This window comes from Onthophagus taurus, chromosome 7 (assembly GCF_036711975.1).
Source record: "Onthophagus taurus isolate NC chromosome 7, IU_Otau_3.0, whole genome shotgun sequence".
NCBI classification, from domain to species: Eukaryota; Metazoa; Arthropoda; class Insecta; order Coleoptera; family Scarabaeidae; genus Onthophagus; species Onthophagus taurus.
Window position 1 is genome coordinate 19690833 of NC_091972.1, and position 23794 is coordinate 19714626.

General features: G+C 35.2%; 1 protein-coding gene across 5 annotated transcripts in view; it reads right to left on the reverse strand.

The window, feature by feature from the left end:
* LOC111414605 (R3H domain containing protein encore) overlaps positions 1 to 23794 on the reverse strand; it is an 86951-nt gene that overhangs the window by 16548 nt on the left and 46609 nt on the right. For 2 of the 5 annotated variants that reach the window (XM_023045998.2, XM_023045999.2), the window contains exons 3-14: positions 20678 to 20805; positions 19746 to 20481; positions 19553 to 19694; positions 14984 to 15341; positions 14760 to 14891; positions 14429 to 14564; positions 14124 to 14377; positions 5883 to 6284; positions 5696 to 5825; positions 662 to 1173; positions 444 to 603; positions 246 to 342 (exon numbers count right to left, since the gene is read on the reverse strand). In XM_023045998.2, coding sequence (XP_022901766.2) covers positions 246 to 342; positions 444 to 603; positions 662 to 1173; positions 5696 to 5825; positions 5883 to 6284; positions 14124 to 14377; positions 14429 to 14564; positions 14760 to 14891; positions 14984 to 15341; positions 19553 to 19694; positions 19746 to 20481; positions 20678 to 20761 — 3143 coding nt within the window. In that variant the 5' untranslated portion in view covers positions 20762 to 20805. Of the gene's footprint in view, positions 1 to 245; positions 343 to 443; positions 604 to 661; positions 1174 to 5695; positions 5826 to 5882; positions 6285 to 14123; positions 14378 to 14428; positions 14565 to 14759; positions 14892 to 14983; positions 15342 to 19552; positions 19695 to 19745; positions 20482 to 20677; positions 20816 to 23794 lie in introns of those variants that run through there. The other 3 variants (XM_023046000.2, XM_071197620.1, XM_071197621.1) reach the window with 2 other exon arrangements.

The following is a 23794-nucleotide window of genomic DNA, read 5'->3' on the forward strand; positions in this document are numbered from 1 at the left end:
AGCACAACGTTACACCGACATCGTCAATCCCAATGAACCAGGGTGTGAAGATACGCGACCTTCAAGGTGGCGAGAAAATCCTTAGGAATTTCCGCATACTTCATGTAATATCAAGTCCAACACGACTCGAATACACGAATAGATAATATTAATAGTATGGCGTAAAAATATTTTGTTAATTATATCTGAGGTGCGTTATATCGAGGTTTTACTGTTTTACATATTCTTTTGGTTAAGAAACAAACCTTTGACGACGATTATTATGACGACCTCTTGGTATAGTATAATCTCCTTGATAATTTTGTTGTCGTGGTGGTCGCACGTTTTGACCTCTTCCACCAGCTAAAATATCACAATAATTTTTTTTTAACAAAACGATATAAATCATCACACATTTTTTATTCAGAATAAATCATAATTTCCATTTTTATTTAATAACTTACCCAGAGAGGGTTGCATATGCGATCCAACAGGTGATGGAAATGGTAAAACTGGAGTTGAAGGTAAATTATACCTTCCCCTATCACTATTAATGTCTCCTGGGGTTGAAGATCTTGTTGAAACTTGATTCGAAGCAGGACTGGCTCGGATATTTCCACTCACCTTTAAAAAAATAAACTCTTTTAAAAAGAAAACAACGAAATGGAAATTTTTTTCTTACAGGTCTCATCATTGGTGGTGGTACGGAGTAGTTAAAAACCGGTGGAGTATTTGTGGGAGTTCTCAATCCAGCATTTCCAGTAACTTGGGCGTAAGTTGAAGAAACTACAGTAGCTGGGGAAGCGCTATCGCTAGGGCTAGAAATCGAGTTATTCGTTTTTTTATGTGGCTGATTAAACCTAGGACAATGTCTCGGCAAAGGATTCGAAGATGGCGCTGTTACCATCAATTGGCTAAAGTTTTGCGACAACATATTCATCTGATCCGGTTGGCAATAAACGGGACCGCTTATTTGATGTTGCATTGACGGTGTTGGAGGAGCACATTGCGGATACATAGGTTGGGAGTAACCCGTTGGAGGATACATGGTATTTCCATAAACGATATTTGGGGGGTACATGGGTTGGGGAGGGATTGGAGGAGGACCTTGGGCAACATATAAAGGTGCCGGATTTGGAGGAAACATTCCTTCAGAATTTGCTATTGGTGGAGCTCCATAAACTACGCAAGGAGCTGAAAGAAAAAAAAATTAATTAATAACAAATTATTAATGTTTAAAATTCGAATGCAAAATGGCATAATTTTTGACAGAAATTTATCTCACAATGCCTTTATAATGCTGTTTATATCAAAGTGTTCTAGAATGAGGAGGTTATTAAGAGTATTTGTCTCTGTTCTTTAATAAACCATAATGTATGGCGCACTATTTCTTCCTCTACCACCGGTAAGACCGAAACAGAACAGAAATTAAAAATGACAAATCAAGGCATGTTGTGGTCCCCTCCCAATTGCTGTGCATGATGTGTTGTTGCTTAGAGGAGCTGGTTAAAAGGGAAGAGTGGTGATATGGCATTTGCTAGGGCTATGATATGGCGAAAACAAAAGGACTATTCTATAAAGTGGTACTTTTGCTATACAAAGACCTTCTTTTCGAGCAAAATAAGGATAAAATTACTTAGCCTAACTTACCTTCTGCCACTCGTCCAATTTCTTATTCGGAAGCGTTGCCAGTAACATAATTTCAGAGTTATAGAACACACATGAAGAATATTTGCCACCTGAATTAATTGGAATTAAATAACCTAATTCGAGATCGCAATTTATCAAAAACTCAGGCAGAAATATTAAGGTCAAGATTGCAAGTTGTTAGCTCCGGATACGCGTTTATGTATATAGAGATCGCCTAATAGAACTATTGCAACTGAAGAAAGTCTTCCATTTTGCAATAATGTTGACGATTTAATTAAGACACCATCTGGAAGAATAGTATCTTTTTATAGATGATTCTAAACTGAGTTTGAAAGTTATTTTTTCATATAGCAGAAACGTCTACGTAAAATCATAAACATCTACGTTGAGGGGCAGAGAAAGATACAGAGAACAAATGGGGCCTTTGTGCAATTGTACCATATCTGGCGTAACAAGAACATTTCAAAAAGAACACAACTTCGCTTGTTCAACAGCAACGTAAAGTTAGTACTTTTGTATGGGTGTGAAACATGGAAGGACACTAAGTGGATATCGAACAAATTATCGAACAAAAGTATTTATTAATCAATGCCTGTGACGCATTATAAACGTGAGGGTCGGAGGTAATATCCAATGAAGACTTGTGGTAGTGATCAAATCAAGGAGAGGAAATGGCGTTCGATTGGCCACACGCCGAGGAAGCTTCTTGGAGCAAGCAACACGAAGACGAGGGCGCCCAAGAAGGACGTCGAAGAGAACTATTGAGGACGAAGTAATGGAATCCGAGAAAACGTCTTGCAACAGGAAATAAGTGGGGCGTTATAAAGAAATTACTAAACCAGTCATATTTAGTATACTATCCGTGATGCACATTCTTGAATCTACTGATTTTCACAAAGTTAAAGCTATATACCATTTTAAGCTATATCATGAACTCTAGCTACCTTCACAAGGTAATAATAATAAATTTTATTATCCCAACGGATAATACATTGGTCATGTCACAATGTAATATTGGATTGTTTTGTTCTGAACTTAAAAATTTTAATCAAAAATTTGAGAGACAATTTGCAAATCTCAATAATCTTCAACAGGTTTTTGAATTTATTTCATTTCCTTTTGAAGAATTCGATAACGAGAATATTTCATCAAATCTAGGTCATACTTTTCAATTGTACAGTCAGATATAATTCTGATATAATTTCTTCACACTTATCTATGTGAAGCAACATTTTCTCAAATAAAAAAAAATCGCAACTCAGGAGTTCTCTAGCTGATGACCACTCAATAGCATCTATTAGATTGTGCATCAGTGATTACAAACCTAATTTTACAAGACTTGTTGATGAAATGAAATGTTAAGCATCTACATCAAAAAATATTTATCAATAAAGTACATTGCACAAAATAGTAAATACAATGTATTTAATATATTATTATCAATAAAGACCTTAATTACATTTTTATTTGTTTTTAAATAAACCATTTTTCGAAGTCGATCGCGTATAAATAAGAAAAATTAATGCTGCTTAATAAAGTTATGAAGTCACGACAGGAACAAGGAAGGAACCTTTGAACCCTTTTTGCAATGTCATCCTCGAATAAACCAAAACCATTCGGAAAATATTAACTATTAATTAAATATATTAATATATTCTGCTAAAATTTTGCAAACAGATAAAGTACCGTGTTCAGCAATGAAAGGTGGTTTGTACTGGAAATGGCCAGAGATAGCTGATATTATATGGTACTCATCTGCCAATGTCATTGAAGTTATACCAGAACCAGAATGTGTAAATTCTCGACGTTTATTTTCTGTACCCCAAATGTGTTACTATACCAGTATCTGAATATACATATATTATAATTATTAATCGTTGCACTTCTTTTTCAAATCATTACATCTTTATATAGTAGGTTTCAATCAATTAAATTCCCAAATTAATCAATAATTTCAGTTTAGATTAAGTATGGTGGCTAAATAAAGTGCATACACCAGGTTATAAATGGTGATCAAGTGGCCATAATAGGAAAAACGGTAGTTTTCTTTTTTATGTTTTTTGTTCAATTTACGTTTTATTTTCTTAATTCTTTTCCACCAATGACCGCAAAAAAACTATATTATCTATCATTAAGAATACCTAACAACAATTTAATTCTTTGCAAAATACAAGGCATGGAATTCAAACCAGTCCTTAAACTGGGTATAAGTGGTACGCCGACCCTAGATTAGTTAGCGGTAGCAGATTTACCTCTGTGGAAATCATGTTAACATTCCGACAATAGTGCCTTAGTATTAAATTCAATTTTGGATGCTACATTTTGTTCAAATTGCTTTACAAAGCTATTAATGATAGCTATTGGTCGATAATTCGTTACACAGCACTTATCTCCCTTCTTGAAATCTGGAAAATCCTGGTCAATTTAACATATCTTTGGAAATTTACAGTTTTTGATTATTAGGTTGAAAATATGCAAGAGCGGATTTAAGAGTGAAGTGACATAGTCCTTGATTAATAATGCAGAAATCCCATTTGGTCCCATTGTAACACTTTTTATCTCACCATTATTTCAAAACAAAAACTGCTTAATTTAGGACATTTAATAAGTTGACAAAAATATTATTTAAAAGTGTTTGAAACGTAAAGAGATTTCGCAAAGGTTTAGGAGAGTATAAATCAAAAATACTGGTAAACATAATATTATCAGCATAAACCACCTGTCCTACGATTAATTTTTGATACATTCAAAACAATTCATGTGGAATAAAGCGATAATACGCTTTCAATGCAACCGTATCGAATTTAGTCCCGCATCTGTAAGTACCTGTAAGCTGTGTGTGTATACAGGTGTTTTTAAATTGATTGGGTGATTTTTCAGCAAAGATTAATTCATATAACTTTTTGTTCAAAATCCCTTCTCCTCCAAGTTATAGCCCTCTAAAGTTAAGGGAAAAATCTGCAACTTTCTTATCTCTTGATATTTTACAACTAACAAATCGTCACTTGAGTCTGTGTCTTATAATATTTTTTTGTGATCAAACTAACAATTTTAGGAGAAAATGTCAAGAGATAAAAAAGTTGCGTATTGAATCCCTTTATTAAAATCAAGTTTTTAAATAGAAAAATGTAGACGAATTAAAAACTTCAGCCCCCTTGTAATAACATATTCGGGTTATAAAAATCGTCAAAAAGTGTCATTTTATTAGCAACAGTTATCTGCCAAATTTCATTCTTCTAAATTCCTCCGTACTGGATTTATTAAATAATAACAATTTTTCCCCTAACTTTAGAGTGCTGTAACTCGGTGGGGAAGGGGTTTTGAATAAAAAGTTATATGAATTAATTTTTGCTGAAAAATCACTCCTTAAAATCTTTCGCATCAAGTTAGAAACACCCTGTATACTAGTGAGTTATCCGGAATTAAACTCATAGAAGGGTTAAGAATTGAATTTCGAAGTGATACAACACTTCTATGATAATATCTTAAATACGCTATTTGTTATACCTCAATACTCATTTTTTGTGATATAAAAAAGTAATATTATTACTCACTTTTTATTTATTTAATTTAAGTGTTATAGCTAATGGTTTGAATCCAAAAATAAATCTGTATTTTTTAAATATAGATAAATAAAAATAAAAATTAAAAAATATTATTAGTAAAATTTTTTTAAAGTTTTGTTTGTTAAATTGTAAAATTTTTAGCTTATTAATAGAATATGTATACAATACCAATTAGATGTATTGATACAATTTGCCAAAACTTTATAAATAAATTATGGCGTATTAAATTAATAAAATATAAGAAATTCACTTCATCAATAAACTATTTAAAACTCTCTCAAATTTCAGTAATATTTACTCAATTGTGATTACAGTCAACAACAAAATGTTATCTAACAATTGAATTGAATGTAACATTTCTTTTACAAAATGGAATGTCAGTGAATGAATCTGTTTCAACACAACATAACTTAGTTAGTTATGTCTATTATGTAATGTATATACCAAAAATTATGCTTATTAGCCAACTTATTAGTTGAAAAAAAAATTAAATAACTTACTTCCATATCTAGTTTGAACTGGTTGATAAACATGTTGAACCCAAGGTTGATTCGAACCAAAACTCATAGATCCATTATTTATTTGATCTGTTGAGACATAATAAGAAATTTCTTGTGAAGGTACCGGTTCCTATTTAAAAAAAAAATCTCAAAAAAAAAGTTATTATAAAATTAATTCCAATATTACCCGGTTATCATAAGGTAATTGATTATAAACCATATAGTCATTTGATGGATACGAATAATTATAAGGTACCATTGGTGGATGTTGTTGAGTAGAAGGCGGCCCAGGAAAAGTATAAGAAGGAGCCGGTCCCAAATCAGTTCCCGTCATAATATACCCACTATTCGTCGTAATTGGTGAAGACACCGAAGATCCGGTACTATTTCCACTCCCGTTTTTCTTTTGCTTCCGTCTCGGTGTGCTACACTCTTTCGGTCGGGCGCCTTGTTTTGGAGGAGAAACGGATTTAGTTCCACTTTCAGCGTCACCCGTTGAATTATCACTTAAAACGACGACATTTGGGGGAACATTATCGGGGTCGAATTTATAAATAGATCCATCGGGATTACGAGCAGTCGTTCCGGTCTATAAAAAAAATTAAAATTACTAAAAAAATATTACCTGCTAGAAAAATAAAATTCTTTTTTTCCAACCGTTTCCATTATGAATATTATGATCTCAACTGGGCAACGTTCGAACGTTAAATCACGTTCGATTCGTTTCTTAGTTCGTTTCTAAGCTTAAACTGCGATAAGTTGCTTATTAATTGATAAACAGTCATGCATAAAATAGTTGGTAAAAAAGAGATTAAAAAAAAGAAACAATAGTGTGGTATTTCAATTATTATCTGTAGTTATTTCGAAGAAATATAACAATGATATCGATAAGTTGATTAGTTGCTAAAAATTTTTTATTTTGCAATCGATTTTAAAATCTTATTTTAATACTTAAAGCAGTTAATAGATTACAAAATGTTTAGAATTGAAGATCATAATTCAATTTAAGGGAACTTATTTGATTCACGATAGTGTGCGATATTGTAAAGTGTATATTTAAGAAGTCTTTTTCAATATATTTTTTGTTTTGTAATTTAAAAATAATAATTTGTCAGGTTACTCCGTTTTCTTAGATGTGTCACAGCAGTAGTTCGCTTGGTAAAATTAATACATTGTTGCATCCATCGACAAATTCTGCGTCAAAACTACTAGTATGAAAGAGGTTTTGATTGTGTGTTTATTAATTGCAATTAGTCATGTTCGCTAGACAGATTGACGAATGTTTTCAAAAAAAAATGTGCGTAAAAAATAAATATTAAATATTTACAAAAATTCCTTCATACTGAGTTTCGACAGCTGTCTCATTGTAAAATTCTGATACAATTATTTAACTATAGACATAAAGTTAGAAGTTATTTAAAATGTGTTCTTTGAAAGCCATCCTCTTCGATTTTCATTTAAATTTGATCATCATGAATGACTTCAAAGCCTTGCATTATCCGATATCGTTTCGGAATTTGTCTCAAAACAGTAACTATATTCCAAATTACCGACAAAACACAGTCTTTCATTATAAAACTAGAATTTTGAAAGTTATCTATTAAGAGAAAGTTAAATTGATTAAACTAAAAACGGATTCTTTACTTAATTTGAAAAAAAGTCTCTCCTTTTAATCTAGGCTGACTTGAAAGAAGAATATCCCGAAAGGAGAACTATTCAACACAGTAATTATTAATTATTACTTTCTTGTCCTTCACTTAATTAAAAGATAAATACAGAAATAGATCTTCCAGTATAAGTTCTGACCTGAAACTAAGTATTGCTAAACAGTCTCAAAGTTCCTTTTAAATGGGCTTACATCATTTTTAATTTAATTAAATGTGTACAAATTTCTTGCTTAACTGGTAAATATAAAAATCTTTACGTATTATAACATAACAGCATTTTGTCTTCCATTTGCAATATTTATTATTCTGCCGCAGTGTCCAGTCTTTCACAAACAGACTCTAGATCTCCAGTTGTTAGCACCATTAATTATTCATCCAATATTACAGTACCATTAACCATTTGAATATTAAAGGATATTGAAAAACCACTGTCGAAAAAGCCTGAACAGCATAACCGCGCTTTCTCTGAATGAGTCGAAAACATCGAAGCGGCGCAATAGCGCTTCTCTTAAGTCCATCGGTTGTGGACGCGCTTTGAGCTGCTTGGGGCTCAAACGGTTAATAGTTTTAACACTAGCAACAATGCTGGGAATGCGTTTTCTTTAAATATTAACAGACGTCCTCCTGTACAGTTCCTCTCTACCCCTTTCTCTCCTATAGCGCTACAATCCGCTATAGAACCATATCCTCCTTCAATTTTTTTTCTTTATACTTCTCTATCTCGTGCTTTTCTCTTCCTACATCCTAGCATTTCTTTTGTTCTTTAATTTTTCTGTTTATTAGCATTCTATTAAATCCTCTTATTTTCATCCTTAATAAAAAAAAACCCTTATAGGGCGGATTTTTGGATTCTGATGTAATTGGACAGATCTGGTTCCTTGGGTTGGTGATATAAGTTATAATTGTATCAACGTTTTATTCATTGCTTTCTTAAATTGGGCTTAAAATTCTTCTCAAAAGTTTTCTCTCAAATATATCGATAATCGTTTGTTTGTTTTTAAGTTAAAATCCATACTTCATAGATATTGTTTTTTGTTTAATTATTCATAGCCTATGCTGGGAAATTGAGGTCTAGTTTTCATACCTCCTAGGACGTTTGATTATTCTTGGTAAAACACTTAGATCCCGAACTTAATTCCAGTCTTGTATATCTCTGATATCCTCAATCCTTTTAGGGCCCCACAAGGCGCATCGTGTTAATGTCAGATATGATTTTATCCATTATCAAGATGAAGAATGGGTCTTAGACTGTCTCCCTATCTTATGCAGGTTTGTATGGTACTTTGCATGTCACTTCATTATTGGCGGTCAGCTCAACGACAATATTTATTAAACTTGGATGCACTTTTCTTTTTCCCAGGAGTATTACAACACCAGGAAGCTTTACTTGATCAAATCTTTTGTATGACCAATAAAACGTATGTACGCTATTTTTTTGTATTCAGTTTCTCGACAATTTGTGTTATTATAAATATAGTAACTTTGACCAATTTTTCCTAAAGAAAACATTTTCTTCAAGAATGTTTATAAATAGATTTAGCTCGTGATTTTGTATTTGATTTGCTACCTGTGTTTATGTATCTTATTTCTATGACTTCCTTGGACGTATTTATAATAATGTCTAATTTCAATTTGCTTTTTAGAGGTATTCTTCTATATTAATTTATAAAATAAATTAAATAACCATATGTTTTTCTCAATAAAAAAGACACATTTGACAACCACTTTATTCAACCTCTAGTTTTTGAAATACAATATAATATAGATAATTCCACACCAAGGTATATAAAGTGAGCCACCGCTTCTATGTTGTCATTTGTTGATGTTTCTCTTCATCTGTAGCAGTAACTTTGTCTGCTTCGTGTTGATTCCAAGCCCCACCGCTTCAGCACCATCCTTCAGAATTCCATACGTCCCCTCTCTAGCGCTTAGTGTTCAGCTCATTATGCTTATGGCGTCCGCATACTCCGCCAACTACACTGATTTGATGATTAGCAAGCGTGTCCTCTCCAGCCCCATTTTCCTCATTACATATTCCAGCGCCAAGTTAAAAAAGCTGGAGTCCAGCCCATCTCCCTGCTTTAAACCCTGCGAGACCTGAAAGTCGTCCGTCAGTTGGCCCTATATGCGTACACACGCTCTGGTACCCGTCAGTGTGCTCTGAACAAGTCGTATCAACTTTGCTGGAATTTCAAACTGTTCCATGATCTTGAACAGCTGTTGTCTATTAATGGAGTCGTAAGCCTGCCTAAAGTCCACAAATATATTATACACGTCGACATCATATTCCAGTATCTGCTTAATGGTAAATATTTTGTCTATGGTGGCTATGTTCCCTTTCTAAATCCTGCATGTTTTCGGCAAAAGGTTGCAGTCTCTTACATAGCAGCGCTATGCCACGATAGTTTCGACATGCAAGCGTGTCTCCTTTATTGTATATGGGGCATATTACCGCCTCTCTCCATTCCTCAGGCAAGCTTTCTTCTTCCCAAACCCTCTACAGCAGTGTATAAATTCTTCTTGCCAACTCCTCACCTCCAGCCTTCAGCATTTACGCTGGTTTGCCATCCATCCCTGGCGCCTTCCCATTTTTAAGCGCCGCAATTGCGTCTTGAATCTCATCGATGGATATGGGCTCTTCTCCTCTTCTTGGTTTGATGTACCATTATCCACCTCCGTTTGGGATCCCATATTTAATAGGTTCTGGAAGTAATTTTTCATCACTCACTATCTTCCCTGATTCGTCTCTGCATAGAGTTGTGTGGAAAGCTTTGGAGCAGTTTTTTCATTGTTTTGCATATTTCCTCTCAATTTTTAATTCTTCTGCTCATAACTTCCTTTTCTTCCTATTTCGCTTTTCTTTATCAAGGAAATTTCCTATTCAAAATGAGGTTAGATGGTGTTGGAGCCATCTCTTTGTTTTAGTTCTTGTATGACAAATTCTTCTAAGTACTCTTCCTCATTTACTAGTGTTTTGATAATCAGTAAATATATAATCGGGAAAAACCTGAAGCGAAACCCCAGGAACTCTGACGTGAACAAGTTCAAGTCGGTATTATCAGGATGTTTGAGCGATATAAGGTTAATCCATCCCAATTTGAGCAAGGATGTTGAGGAACGATCATTGGTCTTGACAGATTCCCTGACAATTGCGTATAAAAAGGCTTGTCCACTCCGCCTGGAAGCTGATTCAGGACGTGCCACTCTGTGGTGGTGCACTCAGCTCAGCGACCTTAAGAGGGAGGTCAGAGCAGCCTTCAATAAAGCCAAAAGCTCGAGATTAGATTCTGATTGGAACTGCTATAAAGGTAAAGTATCGGAGTTTAAAAAAAGTGTTCGTCGAAAGAACAGAGAGACGTGCAGGAGATTCTGCGAAGAAGTCACCTCTGGGAACGAAGTCTCTCGTCTTACAAGGGTTCTGGCCCCGGACCGGCGAATAGGTTAATTGCAGAAGGATGACGGTTGCTATACCGACAACCTTCTACAAAACTTACACCTTCTAATGAATGTGCATTTTTCAGGTTCGGTAGACTCTATAGTAGCTCATGGAGACACCAACCACACACCGACTGCAGAAGACTGGCTGTTAGCTGAGAAGATCTGCATGCAGGATAAAATGAGGTGGGCAATAAACAGCTTTTCACCTTTCAAAGCCCTGTTGCAGTGGGGATTGGAGGAATTGATACCTCACCTAAGGAACATCTTTCAGGGATGCCTGGCGTTTCGCTACATTACCAGTTGTTGGCGTGAGGTTTTGGTGAACTTCATACCTAAATCAGCCTCTCCTCGTTTTTATTAAAAAACCTTAGAGAGTCAGTGCGACCGTTACATAAGGGATGTCTGCCTTGTTGATAGATCCTTAGATTCTAATCAACATGCGTACACCCAAGGCAAGTGCACACTGACAGCTCTTCACAGTGTGACCAGTTTTGTTGGGAGGGCATTGTACTCCAAAGAGTACTCCGCCTTGGGAATATTCATAGATATAGAGGTCGCCTTTGATAGACGACTTTCGGTGGTATTAACGAGACTTTGGCTGAGCATAATTTTCCTTCTACCCTCTGTGGCTGGATAGAGAGCTCCCTCAGACAAAGAATCATCAAGCTAAGGGCTGGCAACGCCACCCTTAAAAAGACTGTAATGCGAGGATGTCCTCAAGGAGGTGTTCTTTCACCACTTCTATGGAACCTCATTCTAGACAGCCTTATTAAACGCTTCAAAGAGGCCAAATTCGTTACCGTCGGCTATGCTGATGATCTAACTACCCTTCTCAGGGGAAAACATGTGGGGGTGTTATTTGACAGGATACAAGAGGCTCTCAATATAGTCGAGAAATTGTGTGGAAGGCAGAAATTGTCGGTTAACCCCAATAAGACCGATTTAATCCTTTTCACACGGTTGCGAAAAATTGGTAATTTTCGATTGCCCTTGTTTAAAAAATGCTCACTGAGTTTGTCTAAAGAGGTTAAATATCTGGGTATCACTCCGGATAGCAAACTATCGTGGAAATCACATCTAGATAATAAAGTAAAGAAAGCTAGTGTCGCATTTGGCCAGTGCCGAAAGGACACTGGGAATACATGGGGTTTGTCACCCAAATCTGCCCTTTGAATCTACACGGCTGTGACACGACCTATGCTCAGTTATGGTGCAATAGTATGGTGGTCTAAACCTTACAGGTTACCGCCACTACCGCACTAAATAGAATACAGAGACTTGCGTGTATGTATGTTACAGATGCCACAAGGACAACCCCCACTGCGGCCATGGAAAACATGTTAAACTTGCCACCTCTACATTTATATACTCAAGAGGTGGCGCTGATTACCATGTTGCGACTACGGAAAGTAGGACTTTTCAAGGGAGATGAAACCGGAGGAAGTGAAGCACTTTGGAGGGAGGCGTTGACAAACACACCTCTATTGGAATGCTGCACGGACTATATACCGGCTAAATTCACATTTTCAAGGAAATACCTCACCCATTGTGGTTCCACAAAGTAGATGAAAATAACTGGTGCAGGAGCGGGAGTATTTTCTAACGACTTACAGCTCCATCTCTTCATATCACTTGGAGAAGGCATCACCGTCAAGCAGGTGGAATTAGTCGCTATAAAATTTGTTGCTGACTACATTGTCAGCTCCAATTAGAGAGGTAAGACCTTTACAGTAGACAATCTGTTTTAGCTCTAAGCAAGGATAAATTTACCTCTGCGCTTATTATGGATTGTCATTTGGCGCTTGAAGAGGCGGCAACACTAAACAGTGTCACACTGCAGTGGATAAAGGAACACTCTACTCACTCAGGGAATAAGCACGCCAATAGGCTGGCAAAAGGGGCTAATGGGAAAGTGCCCTGTTCCCCTTTGCCGACAGTTGTCCCTTCTATGGTATCTCATATTGAGTTAATCAAAAGCCTAACCCACAAGAAGTTCCTTGACTGGCGGGATAGAGTTAAAGGGTGCCAGTTAGCTAAGCGGTTATTATTTTATCCCTCAGCTGACGCAGCACAGAAATTTGTATGGTTGGGTAAGAGCGCCTTACGGATTATTACGGGACTTGTTACAGGTCACTGTAAGGTAAATAAACACCTTTATAACATAAAGTGTGTCGACGAGACGGTTTATCACATCTTGTGTGACTGTTCTGCCCTCAAGGACCTCAGATTAAGAGTGATCAAGGAAGAATGGCCTACTATGGATGGCGTCAGAGACACACCTCAGAGCTGTATCCTAGCCTTTGGTAACTCGTTAGGCTGGTTGATATAACCGGAGTGAGTGTTGGGCGGACGCACAAGGGGCCCGTTGGGGTCAAGGTACTGTGTGTGTTGCATACCCTCCCCTTCTCTTACATACATACATAATCAGTAATTTTTTGAAATATTCCTTTCAAATATTGTTAATTCCTTCAATATCACTAATTATTTAACTCTTATTTGACTGTATCCATAGTTAGTAGTTCATTATCTATTATTTCTCTTACACATATTGTCCACACTCTTGTATGATTTCGTCCCTGTTTCGCCTCTGCATAGAGTTGTGTGGGGAGCTTTGGAGCAGCTTTTTCATTGTTTTGCATATTTCCTCTCCATCTTTAATTCTTCTGCTCATAACTTCCTTTTCTTCCTATTTGGATTGGATCTTCCTATTTCGCTGTTCTTTATCAAGGAAATTTTCTATTCAAAATGAGGTTAGATGGTGTTGGAGCCAGCCCATCTCTTTGTTTTAGTTCTTGTATGACAATTTCATCTTGTAAGTACTCTTCCTCATTTACTACTGTTTTCATAATCAGTAATTCTATGAAATATTCCTTACAAATATTGTTAATTTCTTCAATATCAGTAATTATTTGAGACTCTTGTTGATCTGTATCCATAGTTAGTAGTTCAATATCTGTTATTTCTCTTACGGATATTGTCCCTCTCTTGTGTGCTTCTTTATAGATTCCTTTCCTTTTGTGTTATTGTTCAATATCTTTTATGTTTACATCATCTCTTTGTGCTACATACATTACAACCCCCTCTACTTACAACTACAGTTGGAGTATAATTAGTACTTATTTAAAGATTTATTAAAGATATGGATTAAAGATATATCTAGCTGTTTTCCATTCACATAAAAATGTATACAAGGATTTTAATATAAAACAAGAAAATTATTTTTATTATTTTCTGAGTAAGCATAGAAAATGACCTCAAAGTTTAAGAATTAGAAAAAAGCAACATTTTTACCACCTTTATACATAAATAACTATAAAACTTACATTTGGATCAATAATTTCTTTTCCTTTGGGAGCATTATTGACATTAAATTGTACCCAAACAACTTCTTGTTGCTCCCCATTCGGTGAAGTTTGCTCACTTGTATTTGTTGCAACACTTGCCATTGAATCCTGTCTTAAAGAATCACCAGAAAATGATATTGAAGTAGGAGATGGTGTAACCGAACCGGACCGTTGCGATTGCGTTTTATAACCAGAGCTAGAAGGACTTAGTCGTGATGAACTAGTTGCAGAATCTAAATCAAAATATTAAGAGTAAAATTATACTCGATTTTTTTTCAATTTACCTTGTTTTGTTAAAAGTCTTGGACCATTTGAATGTGGATGATCTGATCTGGAATGAACACCGCCGTAACCACCAAAACTATAGCTTTTAGCCACATGTGGTCTTAATGTTTCATCACGCATTTCTTCAGAATGAACCTACACAAACAGTACATAAAATTAATGTATGTACAAGGTTATGACAAAATTTACAATTACAAAGAATTTGAATTTGAAAAAGAGCAGGTAAAAGTGTGCTAAATAAATTTTAAACCAACTACCTGCAAATTCTTAGAGTTAAATAAAAAAGAATTAGAAGAAAATCGAAATTTTTGTTCTAAAAAATAATTTTACCTTAATAAGTCTATTTCCACATCTCGCATGATGATCAGGTGGTTGTAACCTAAATGACGAAGCATCACCTTCCATACTAGACCAAGATTGATCGTGCCACCCCATGTCTTCACTTGAAGCGTATTCACCCATCTGTAAAAAGTAAATAAAACAAATACGATTTCTACCTGCATTGTCACAACTCCCACTCTTTTCTAAAAACGTTTTCAAAGGTAAGAAATTACCTCTTTATTGTTAAAAATTCGTCGCCTCGCTCTTTTGTATTCCTCCTCTCGTTCTTCTATGCTTTTACTCCTTCTACTTTCGTAACTAGATTGTCTATCGGGCGATTTAAAACTGTAATCTTCCATGCTGTTTGAGTCCCGTTTTAAAATCGATCGTCTCGGTTCTTCGGTAAATCCGATATCATCTCGGATGTAACTTTCGAAACGATCTTCCGGTATACGAGTGTTACGAGTTTTATTGACCACCACGCTTTTACCGGAAGGTTCTATGTTATGGTCCATTCCGAAATACGCTGCAACGCGGTGTACTAACATTCTTTGGTAACTGGACATCGCGGGGAATTTAAAATGTGTTTTTCTATAATAAAAAATCGCAATTTCAAAAATAAGAGAATCTATTTGTGACGCGTATAAAGTTATGTAATGCTACCTCCCTTCCAAAATAAGTGTCCGATTTGTATATTTTATTTGTTCCAAAATAAGAATGAACTTTTTAAAAAAGTGAAATATAAGTAGTGCTATATTTTAATTTATTAACAGAACTGTATTAAATTATAATTAAACCAAATTTTTTATAGTATAATTTAAATAAAAATTATAAACTATTTAATGCCATCCGTGCAGTTTCAACAGCTTTTTTTGAACAAATTACATTTCTTTGTAATTGTCCAGTAGACCGTAATTTTTCTTTCTCTGTGTGATTTTGTAATTGTTACCTCCTTTATGAAGCATGGAGGACTCCATACATTTCTGTAGTGTCTTAAAAACATTGTCTAATTTATATGCAGGTGTATCATCCCATGCCTTCAAAACAGCAGCAATTAATTCATCTATCTTATGCATCGAGCTTTTATGTTGTATAGACTGAATTGCATTAAAAACGCCTAAATCAAGGACATTAAAGTCAGGGCTGTTTGGTGGCTGACAAATCAAACTAATATTCCATCCATCAGCTGTCCCGAATTACTTCACCATCATCTATACTACAATGTGCTCGGGCATTATCTTGTTGAATTTTGATGGGCATCTTTTTCCTACTCTTCGGCCACTTTTCTTTTATAGCTGGAATAACTTTTTTGGTAATCATGTCCACATAAATTTGACGAGTAACTTCAACAGATGTTGTCACTAATGTCCCACGCACACGATTTTTAGAATTTCGTTTTGCTGGTTCTTGAGTTAGAATAGGCCATAAGAATATTTTACCATTAAATTCAGACTTTTTGTTGTAATCATATCTTGGACGAGCCATTGCAGCTAGAAACATGACTTTTGTTAAGAATCTTTTACTCTTACATGTTCGATGAGGTGTTTCTTCTTCGGGAAGAAGGTAGCAGTTTGCCTTAGTTTTGGTTATGTAAAAAATTTTTTCATCAATATGAACAAACTCTAACATTTCTTCAAAATATAGGTTAGGTTCTTGTAACATACAAAGTGCAAATTCTAATCGACGCAGCATGTACTTGAAACTCTCTTTATGACTCCGTCCTTCAAAATTCTGTGTACTGTTCCCAATGACTCGTTAATATTGTTACAAAGACTGCGGACGGTTGATCTTTGTGCTATGGAAACTTCCGAGATTTTCTTTTTTATACCTTCTCTGTCTTTACGTTTCCTTCTAGAATTTCCTTTTTTGCTGCAGTTGGTGTATTGCCACCTAGACTTAGTTTTAGTTCTTTCCTTTTGATTCAGTTTTGTACCATTAATATTAATTCATTATTATTATTGTGAACTGTAATTTTATTTGTATACAATTGGTTGTTTGTGGTACAGTGTTATTGGGTTCAACCTGTTTCTGTACCCACATGAGATAAATAAATAAATAATCTATGCTTCATAGGGATTGTGTTCCTTGTTTCTTAATTATTCATAGCCTATGCTGGAAAATTGAGGTCTAATTTTCATACCATCGTTAAAGAGATCTTCCTAGGGATCTGTTTGCTCTTTGGAGGATATTTGACTATTCTTGGTAAAAGACTTAAATCCCGAACTTAATTCCAGTCTTGCATATCTCTCTGATATCCTCACTTCTTTTATGGTCCCACAACGCGCATCCTATTAATGTCAGTTATGATTTCAACCATGATCAAGGTGAAGAATGGGTCAGACTTTCTCCCTATCTTATGCCGGTTTGTATGGCTACTTTGCATGTCACTCTACTATTGTTGGTTAGCTCCACGACAATATTTATTAAATCTGGATGAACTTTTTTTTTTCCAAGTGTAGTCGTAGTATGTGGTCGGATGACTGCGGATGGTTGATCCTTGTGCTATGGAAACATCCGAGATTTTCTTTTTTATACCTTCTCTGTCTTTACGTTTCCTTCCATAATTTCCTTTTTTCTTTGAGACGACGTTAGCTGTACAAGATCCGACATTATAATCCTGTTTTGCTGTATTCCAAATTCGGTTTATTGTCCGCGTACAAACGTTGAATTTGGTGCTGCACTGCTTAATTGCACCGTGTTTCAACTTTTCATTGCTTACGTTTTTCAACAGATATTGTAAGACACCTTGTTGCTGCTCGTTGCTTAAAATTAGGTTTTTTCAACGCTCCTTTATAATTTTGTATATTTTCTGATATGATTTTTTTCAATTTTTATACTTGGCTACTTTATATAAAATTAACTTTTTTTTTATCAAGATTTAGTAATTGACACTGGTTTAAATTTCTACTGTCATAAACATACCCGACCTACTATGATCAGTGAATATGTGTTCTACAGGCTGTCCCGCAACGATTGTACAATACTGCATCAGCGTATTCTCTGATCGAAAACAGACAAGAAAAGTCTAATAAACATAGGTCCGAAAATGGACCAATTTCGAGATATTCAAAGTTTTAGTTTCATAAGCTGACCTATTGTAAACATCATTAATTCTAACGATTTAGATGCAGTAATTATATGATTACCATGGTTACGATGGTTAAGATAAAGTTTAATAAATAATACGATAATATTAAGTTAATTAATACAGTTCATTAATAATTTAACAAAACAAGTAACAAAGATTGTCGAAGAAAATCGTTCAACCAGCATAAAAACAACGAATATTTAACAAATTGGAAAAGATTCATGTCATAATAAATGTTCAATATGCGCACCATTTACTTCTAAACACAAACGGATACGTTTTCTAAATGTACTTCTAATGCGTTCAAAGATACCAGGAATTTGTTTTACTGTGTCAAATGCGTTACTAATTTTATTCTTCAAATCCTGCACATTTTGAACGTCTTCAGAATAAACAATTTGTTTTAAATGTCCCCAAAACTAAAAATCTAACGGATTTAAATCTGGTGAACGAGGTGGCCACGGGACAGGACCTCCTCGGCCAATCCACTTATTGCCAAATCTGTTATTTAAGTATGCTCGAGTAGCGCGTGCATAATGTGCTGGTGCTCCATCGTGCATAAAGTAGCAATCTTCTAGAATTTGTTGAGGTAATTCATCAAATGCCTCTGGAAGGTCATTTTGTAAAAAATGTATTTAGGCATCGGCTGTCAATCTCTTTGGAAGAAAAAATGGACATAATAACTGATCACCTATAACTCCAGCCCATACATTAACACTGAATCGCCACTGATGATGAGTTTCTAGTATTGCATGGAGATTTTCATCGCTCCAAACGTGCGCATTATGAATATTAAAAATTCCGCTTTGAGTAAATGTTGCTTCATCCGTAAATACAATGTTTATGGGAAAGTCGACGTTTACTACCTCTTCCTGTATGGCCCACCTACAAAAAATCTCTCTTTTTTCGCCATCATTTTCTGTTAGAGCTTGAACGGTGTCGTAATGATAAGGATAAAGCAACTGCTCCCTCAAAATGCGGTGAACGGTTGTTTTGTTAATGTTTTCTTGTGCAGAAATTCTTCTAATGCTGGTTGAGGCATTTTCATCGACTCTTCTCAAAACTGCTTCTTCTAATTCCACCGGCCTTGTGTAATGTCTCTCCGTGGAATGGCTGTGGGTTACGCTTCCCGTTTCTTTTAATCTGAGAAATAGTCTGCTAAAGGTGTGACTATTAGGCAATCGTCTGTTCGGGAACCTTTGCGCGTAATGACGAGCTGCTAACGACGCATTTCCATCAGCTAGTCCGTAACAATACACCATATCCGCCATCTCTTCCTTGGAGTAATTAATAGGAGCCATATTTAATAGTTTTATTAAATTAAATAGTAAAATAATAATTTCGTGAAGTATTATTATTTTTTTTTTGATTAGACAACTTATCGTAATCATAGTAACGACTTAATTATTATAAAAACAAATTTAAATTCATGATGTTAACAATATCAACTTATGAAACTAAATCTTTGAATATCTCGAAAATGGTCCATTTTCGGACCTATGTTTATTAGGCTTTTTTTGTTTATTTTTGATCATAGAATACGCTGATGCAGTTTTGTACAATCGTTGCGGGACACCCTGTATATTATAAATAAATTCATAATTACAACTTTTTTTTTGTTTATTCAATAATCCTATAAAAAATCTCAAATCAGACACTTATTTTGGAACGGAGGTAGTAACTTTATAATTAACACATATATTAAATAACTTACTCATTACATTCACAAAGTGTTAAAAGTTCTTGTTCTATTTTAAGTAAAAGCTGTCTATCTTTCATATTTTTATTTAAAGTTTCTTGTATAAATTTGACTAGATTCACTCCTGTAGTATCTGTATAGATTTCGGCACTATTATCTAAAATTAATTTTTGGCAATAATTCTTTAAGCACTTTCTTTTAAACAAACCTCTACTCAGTCGTGGAGAACTGGTATAATTCGATTCGAAGCTACCTTGTGATGACCCTTGATGTCTTAAACTGCCTCTAGATCCAGCCCTTGTTACCGAGAGAGTATTTCCACCGAAGCCACCATTATTATTCACACAACTTAAATTGTTGTTGAAATTCCTCAAACACTTGCTACAACATTGCACTTCGCCCCCGCATCCACACTCAATCTTCAATCTCCCATTTTTCCTTCTCACGTATTCTCTTTCTTCTGCTTCTTCATCGTCTTCATGGTCAACTTCTTCAACAATATCTCTCTCATGATACCTATCGTGATGACCGTAATTTTTTTCTACCCTTTCATGATGATGAAAACTCTCTCTTTTGCCATTAACCTTAACTGTACCATTACCACTTTTGGAATATACGACTTCTTCGACATCGTAATGGTCCTGTTGTATTGGTGACAAGTTTCTTGGACTACATTTTGTCGTAGGCGGCGGTGTGAGTGTGGCAGTTGGAGATATGCAGATGGTCGTCGAAGATACATCGCTGGATTTGATGGTGGTGGTCGGATGTGAAGGACTTACCACAACGCACGGATTGATGGGCGAGTGGCCCCTGGAGGACGGCAGCGTTAAAAGGGGACCTTTTAAATGTGACGGGGATAGAGAAGTCGGCGTTGGTTCCCTGGGAGGCGACGCCTCCTCTCGCATCGCGTGGCTGCGAAGAAGTTTCGATTTCGTAGAGTTGTTCTGGAAGAGGAGGCAGAGATTTTTTGGGTTGAAGTGCGCCCCCGGAAACCAAAAGCCAAAAGAAATGTAATAACTCATGATAATCACAAAAGAATTTTTTTTGTTTAGGATGAAACCGGAAAAAGATTAGATCAGGTTAGAAAAAAAATTAAAGCAAGAAATGGATTCATTTTTATTTCGTGGATTTTTTTCTTACCCGTCCACGCGATTGAGGCGGTTGAAGATTTCCATCGCAATCTCCGTGTTGAGAACTTATACTGGTAGAATTTATGTGCTCCATGTTTCTAAAATTGCTATTTTATTTGCTGTTAGCTGTATAATAACCTAAAAAAATCTATTTACAACAAAAATAATCAGGTATATCAAGACCGTTAAGATTTATCTTTGACTTTTAAATAATATTGTAGCTTCTCGCTTATAGCCGAGGCACAATAGAGACTGTCAAAAATAAAGCATGTCTTATGTATGTTTTTGGGCAACCGATCGTAAAATTATTTTAAACCAGTCGGGTGAGATCAAATAGACTCAGAGTACTTAGATAGAACAGCGTATAACAACACTTAAGTGAGGGACTACATAATCTCAAGATTCTAGCAAACGACTTTATAAGCTGTCATTTAAAATAGTCACAGAAATATACAATAAAAATCCTGAATGGACATCAATATGATCGTCTAAACAAATACATAGGATGTTACCTGTCTTACCTCAGACCTAAACAACCTCAATATGTCATAGAAAATCTTGGCCATAAAGTCAAAAAAGTGTCCAGCATATGGATATCACTGCATATAAAGAAATTTAAGAAATGACACAAAAATTGGAATGGCGTAAATGTTCTGCTAAATTGGCAAATCGGTGCCAGAATAAGGTCGGTGAAAGATGAACTTCTTGCGCCTCAAAACCGGAACATTTCGTCCAAGATATCGTAACTCCAACAGACTCCCCAGGTTGGGGATTGAGCGTGGGGGCAGCGATCCTACCTCGTAAAAAGAGTACTTGACATAAGCAACTTGTATTCAGATTAACCCCTAACGATAAATCGTTCTTATCGCAAAGATAAAGACGCGAACGTAACCACCACTGTTCTAAGGGAAAAGATTATGCAGATTTATGCCAAACATTACAATGATAACAACGTTATTGCAAGTAAGCTGTCAAGCGATCCTACAGTGGTTCAGCCTTTTCTGAAAAACTTTACAGAAAAAATGAACTCGCTGAGGTTATTATCTAGCCAGATGTACAATACTGATGAATCAGCACAATTTAGAAGTTGTTCTCAGATCATATATTAGCAAATGTCAAAGAAACCTCAGCGCCAAAGTGAGAAAATTCCAAAGAGAGAATAACTTTTCTCGCTTGTGCCATTGGTGATGGTACTCATAAACTCAAAATGATGGTTATTGGCAAAAAAAATCGCAGATCTTTTAAAACACGCTACTATTCTAGTTGAGTATATTTCAAAAAGAGAACAATCTTAATGGAAAGATGTTGCTATGAATTGGTAATGCTTGCAGTCACGCTTCAGAGGCGCCATATTTTTGCAGCCTAATTGCACCCCGTTATTTATGGATCAGAATTCCATACGGCTAATATAACTTTATTATTGAAAAAGTCTTTTGGCCCACATTCTGGTTTTCGAAGACGACATTTCAAACGTCCTCAAAAATATGAACTTGATGGATTCAGTCGTTCTTTTCTCGCGCTTTTGGGGGAACGAAGAAAAATATTTTCTTGTTCTACTGATAATGCTTCCACGGCAACATCATCTGAAGATAATTAAGATGATGATCGTCCATTAACTCCCGTAACGGAAAAGCTACTTTCTGAATACACTCGGCACGAATTTTTTAAAATCAGAAACATGTTGCAACAAATTTCGTCTGATAATTATCAGCATAACGAAACTGAACTTAACCGTTTGAGTGCATTTTTGGCATATGCTCACAAAATTTGTTCTGCATTCAAATGGTTAACGAATGGATTGTGTTTCAGATAATGAAACCGTTATAGATGATTAAAGTGAAACATGAAGAGGCAATGGGCAGTTTTAACACTTGTATAAAATGGGCTGAGGAAAATGGAGCCGAATTCAGTAATTCGAATTTTTCGACTGTATTTATATAGACACCACAGATTTATTAAAAAAAAAAACAAGAACTTTGCGCAGGTTTATGTATCACAGCTCGGTTGTTGGTGGTAGATTGATGCCTGGACTATGTTAAGTTAACCTGAACATCGTCGGTGCCACTGCAAGTCATTTCGCTAAAGGTTTTGTCAAGGTTTATCTTTTTTTGTGAGGTTGATTGTGAAACATTAAGGCAAGTTGTGGTTATTATCCAACTCCAAAATATAGTTTATGGCCTGTAGAATGGCGCAACTTAGTATCTTTAGCGTTTCTAACCTAAAAGGGTAAACTGTTCTAATGTCCAATAATTATATTATTTTTTGCCAGTATTAGACACTGGCCAAAAAGCTGTAAAAAAGCCAAAAAGACGATCAAAAGGCAATCATATGATCCCAGATACATGTTGTTGGCCATTGAAGAAATGCAGAAATGTAAATCTTTTCCAAGAGATATTACCAACAAATATAATGTGTCCAAATCAATACTTGATTTTTAAGTCAAACATTTAAGGGATAAAGAGAGTTTTGGGCCTTACACCGACCCGATGTGATCAAGTTAAGTTTATTTAGCAATTACCTGACCTTACCAAATACGCCGAAACGTAAAGGCAAACGAAACACCGAAAGACATATATTGAAAGAAGACAATACTACTGAACTGAAATGTTTTGTTTGCGGAAAAACGTGTCAAAATAAGACTAACTTGCAGTGTGAGTAATGTAAATAAAGTTTCCACAAAAAATGTGTTTCAAAATCTCATCGAATTCATATTTCTGATGACGACGATACTTATGTATGCCATAACTTATTGTTACAGCAAAGAGACGATGAGCTCAGAAAATGAACTATAAGGACACCTCTGATGATGATTTATTAAATGCAGTCGGGTTAGAACATGAAACTAGGCAGAACTAGGCATCATTAATAATGATCTTTGTAATATCAGTAAGGCAAGAAACAACAGGAAGGCGACAAAATACAGCTTGAAGAATTGAATGAAGTTGAAAAAGTTATTTTATACAATGAGTACATACATGAAATGAAAAAAATATATCCGAAATAAGCGCGTTGTGTGTATAATATTAAGTTTCAGCAGTAATGTATTATAATTAAATATATTTGGGATCCATGTTGCCAATTCGATGAATTTATTGTAAATATTTCTTACCTGGTTTAAATATTTTAT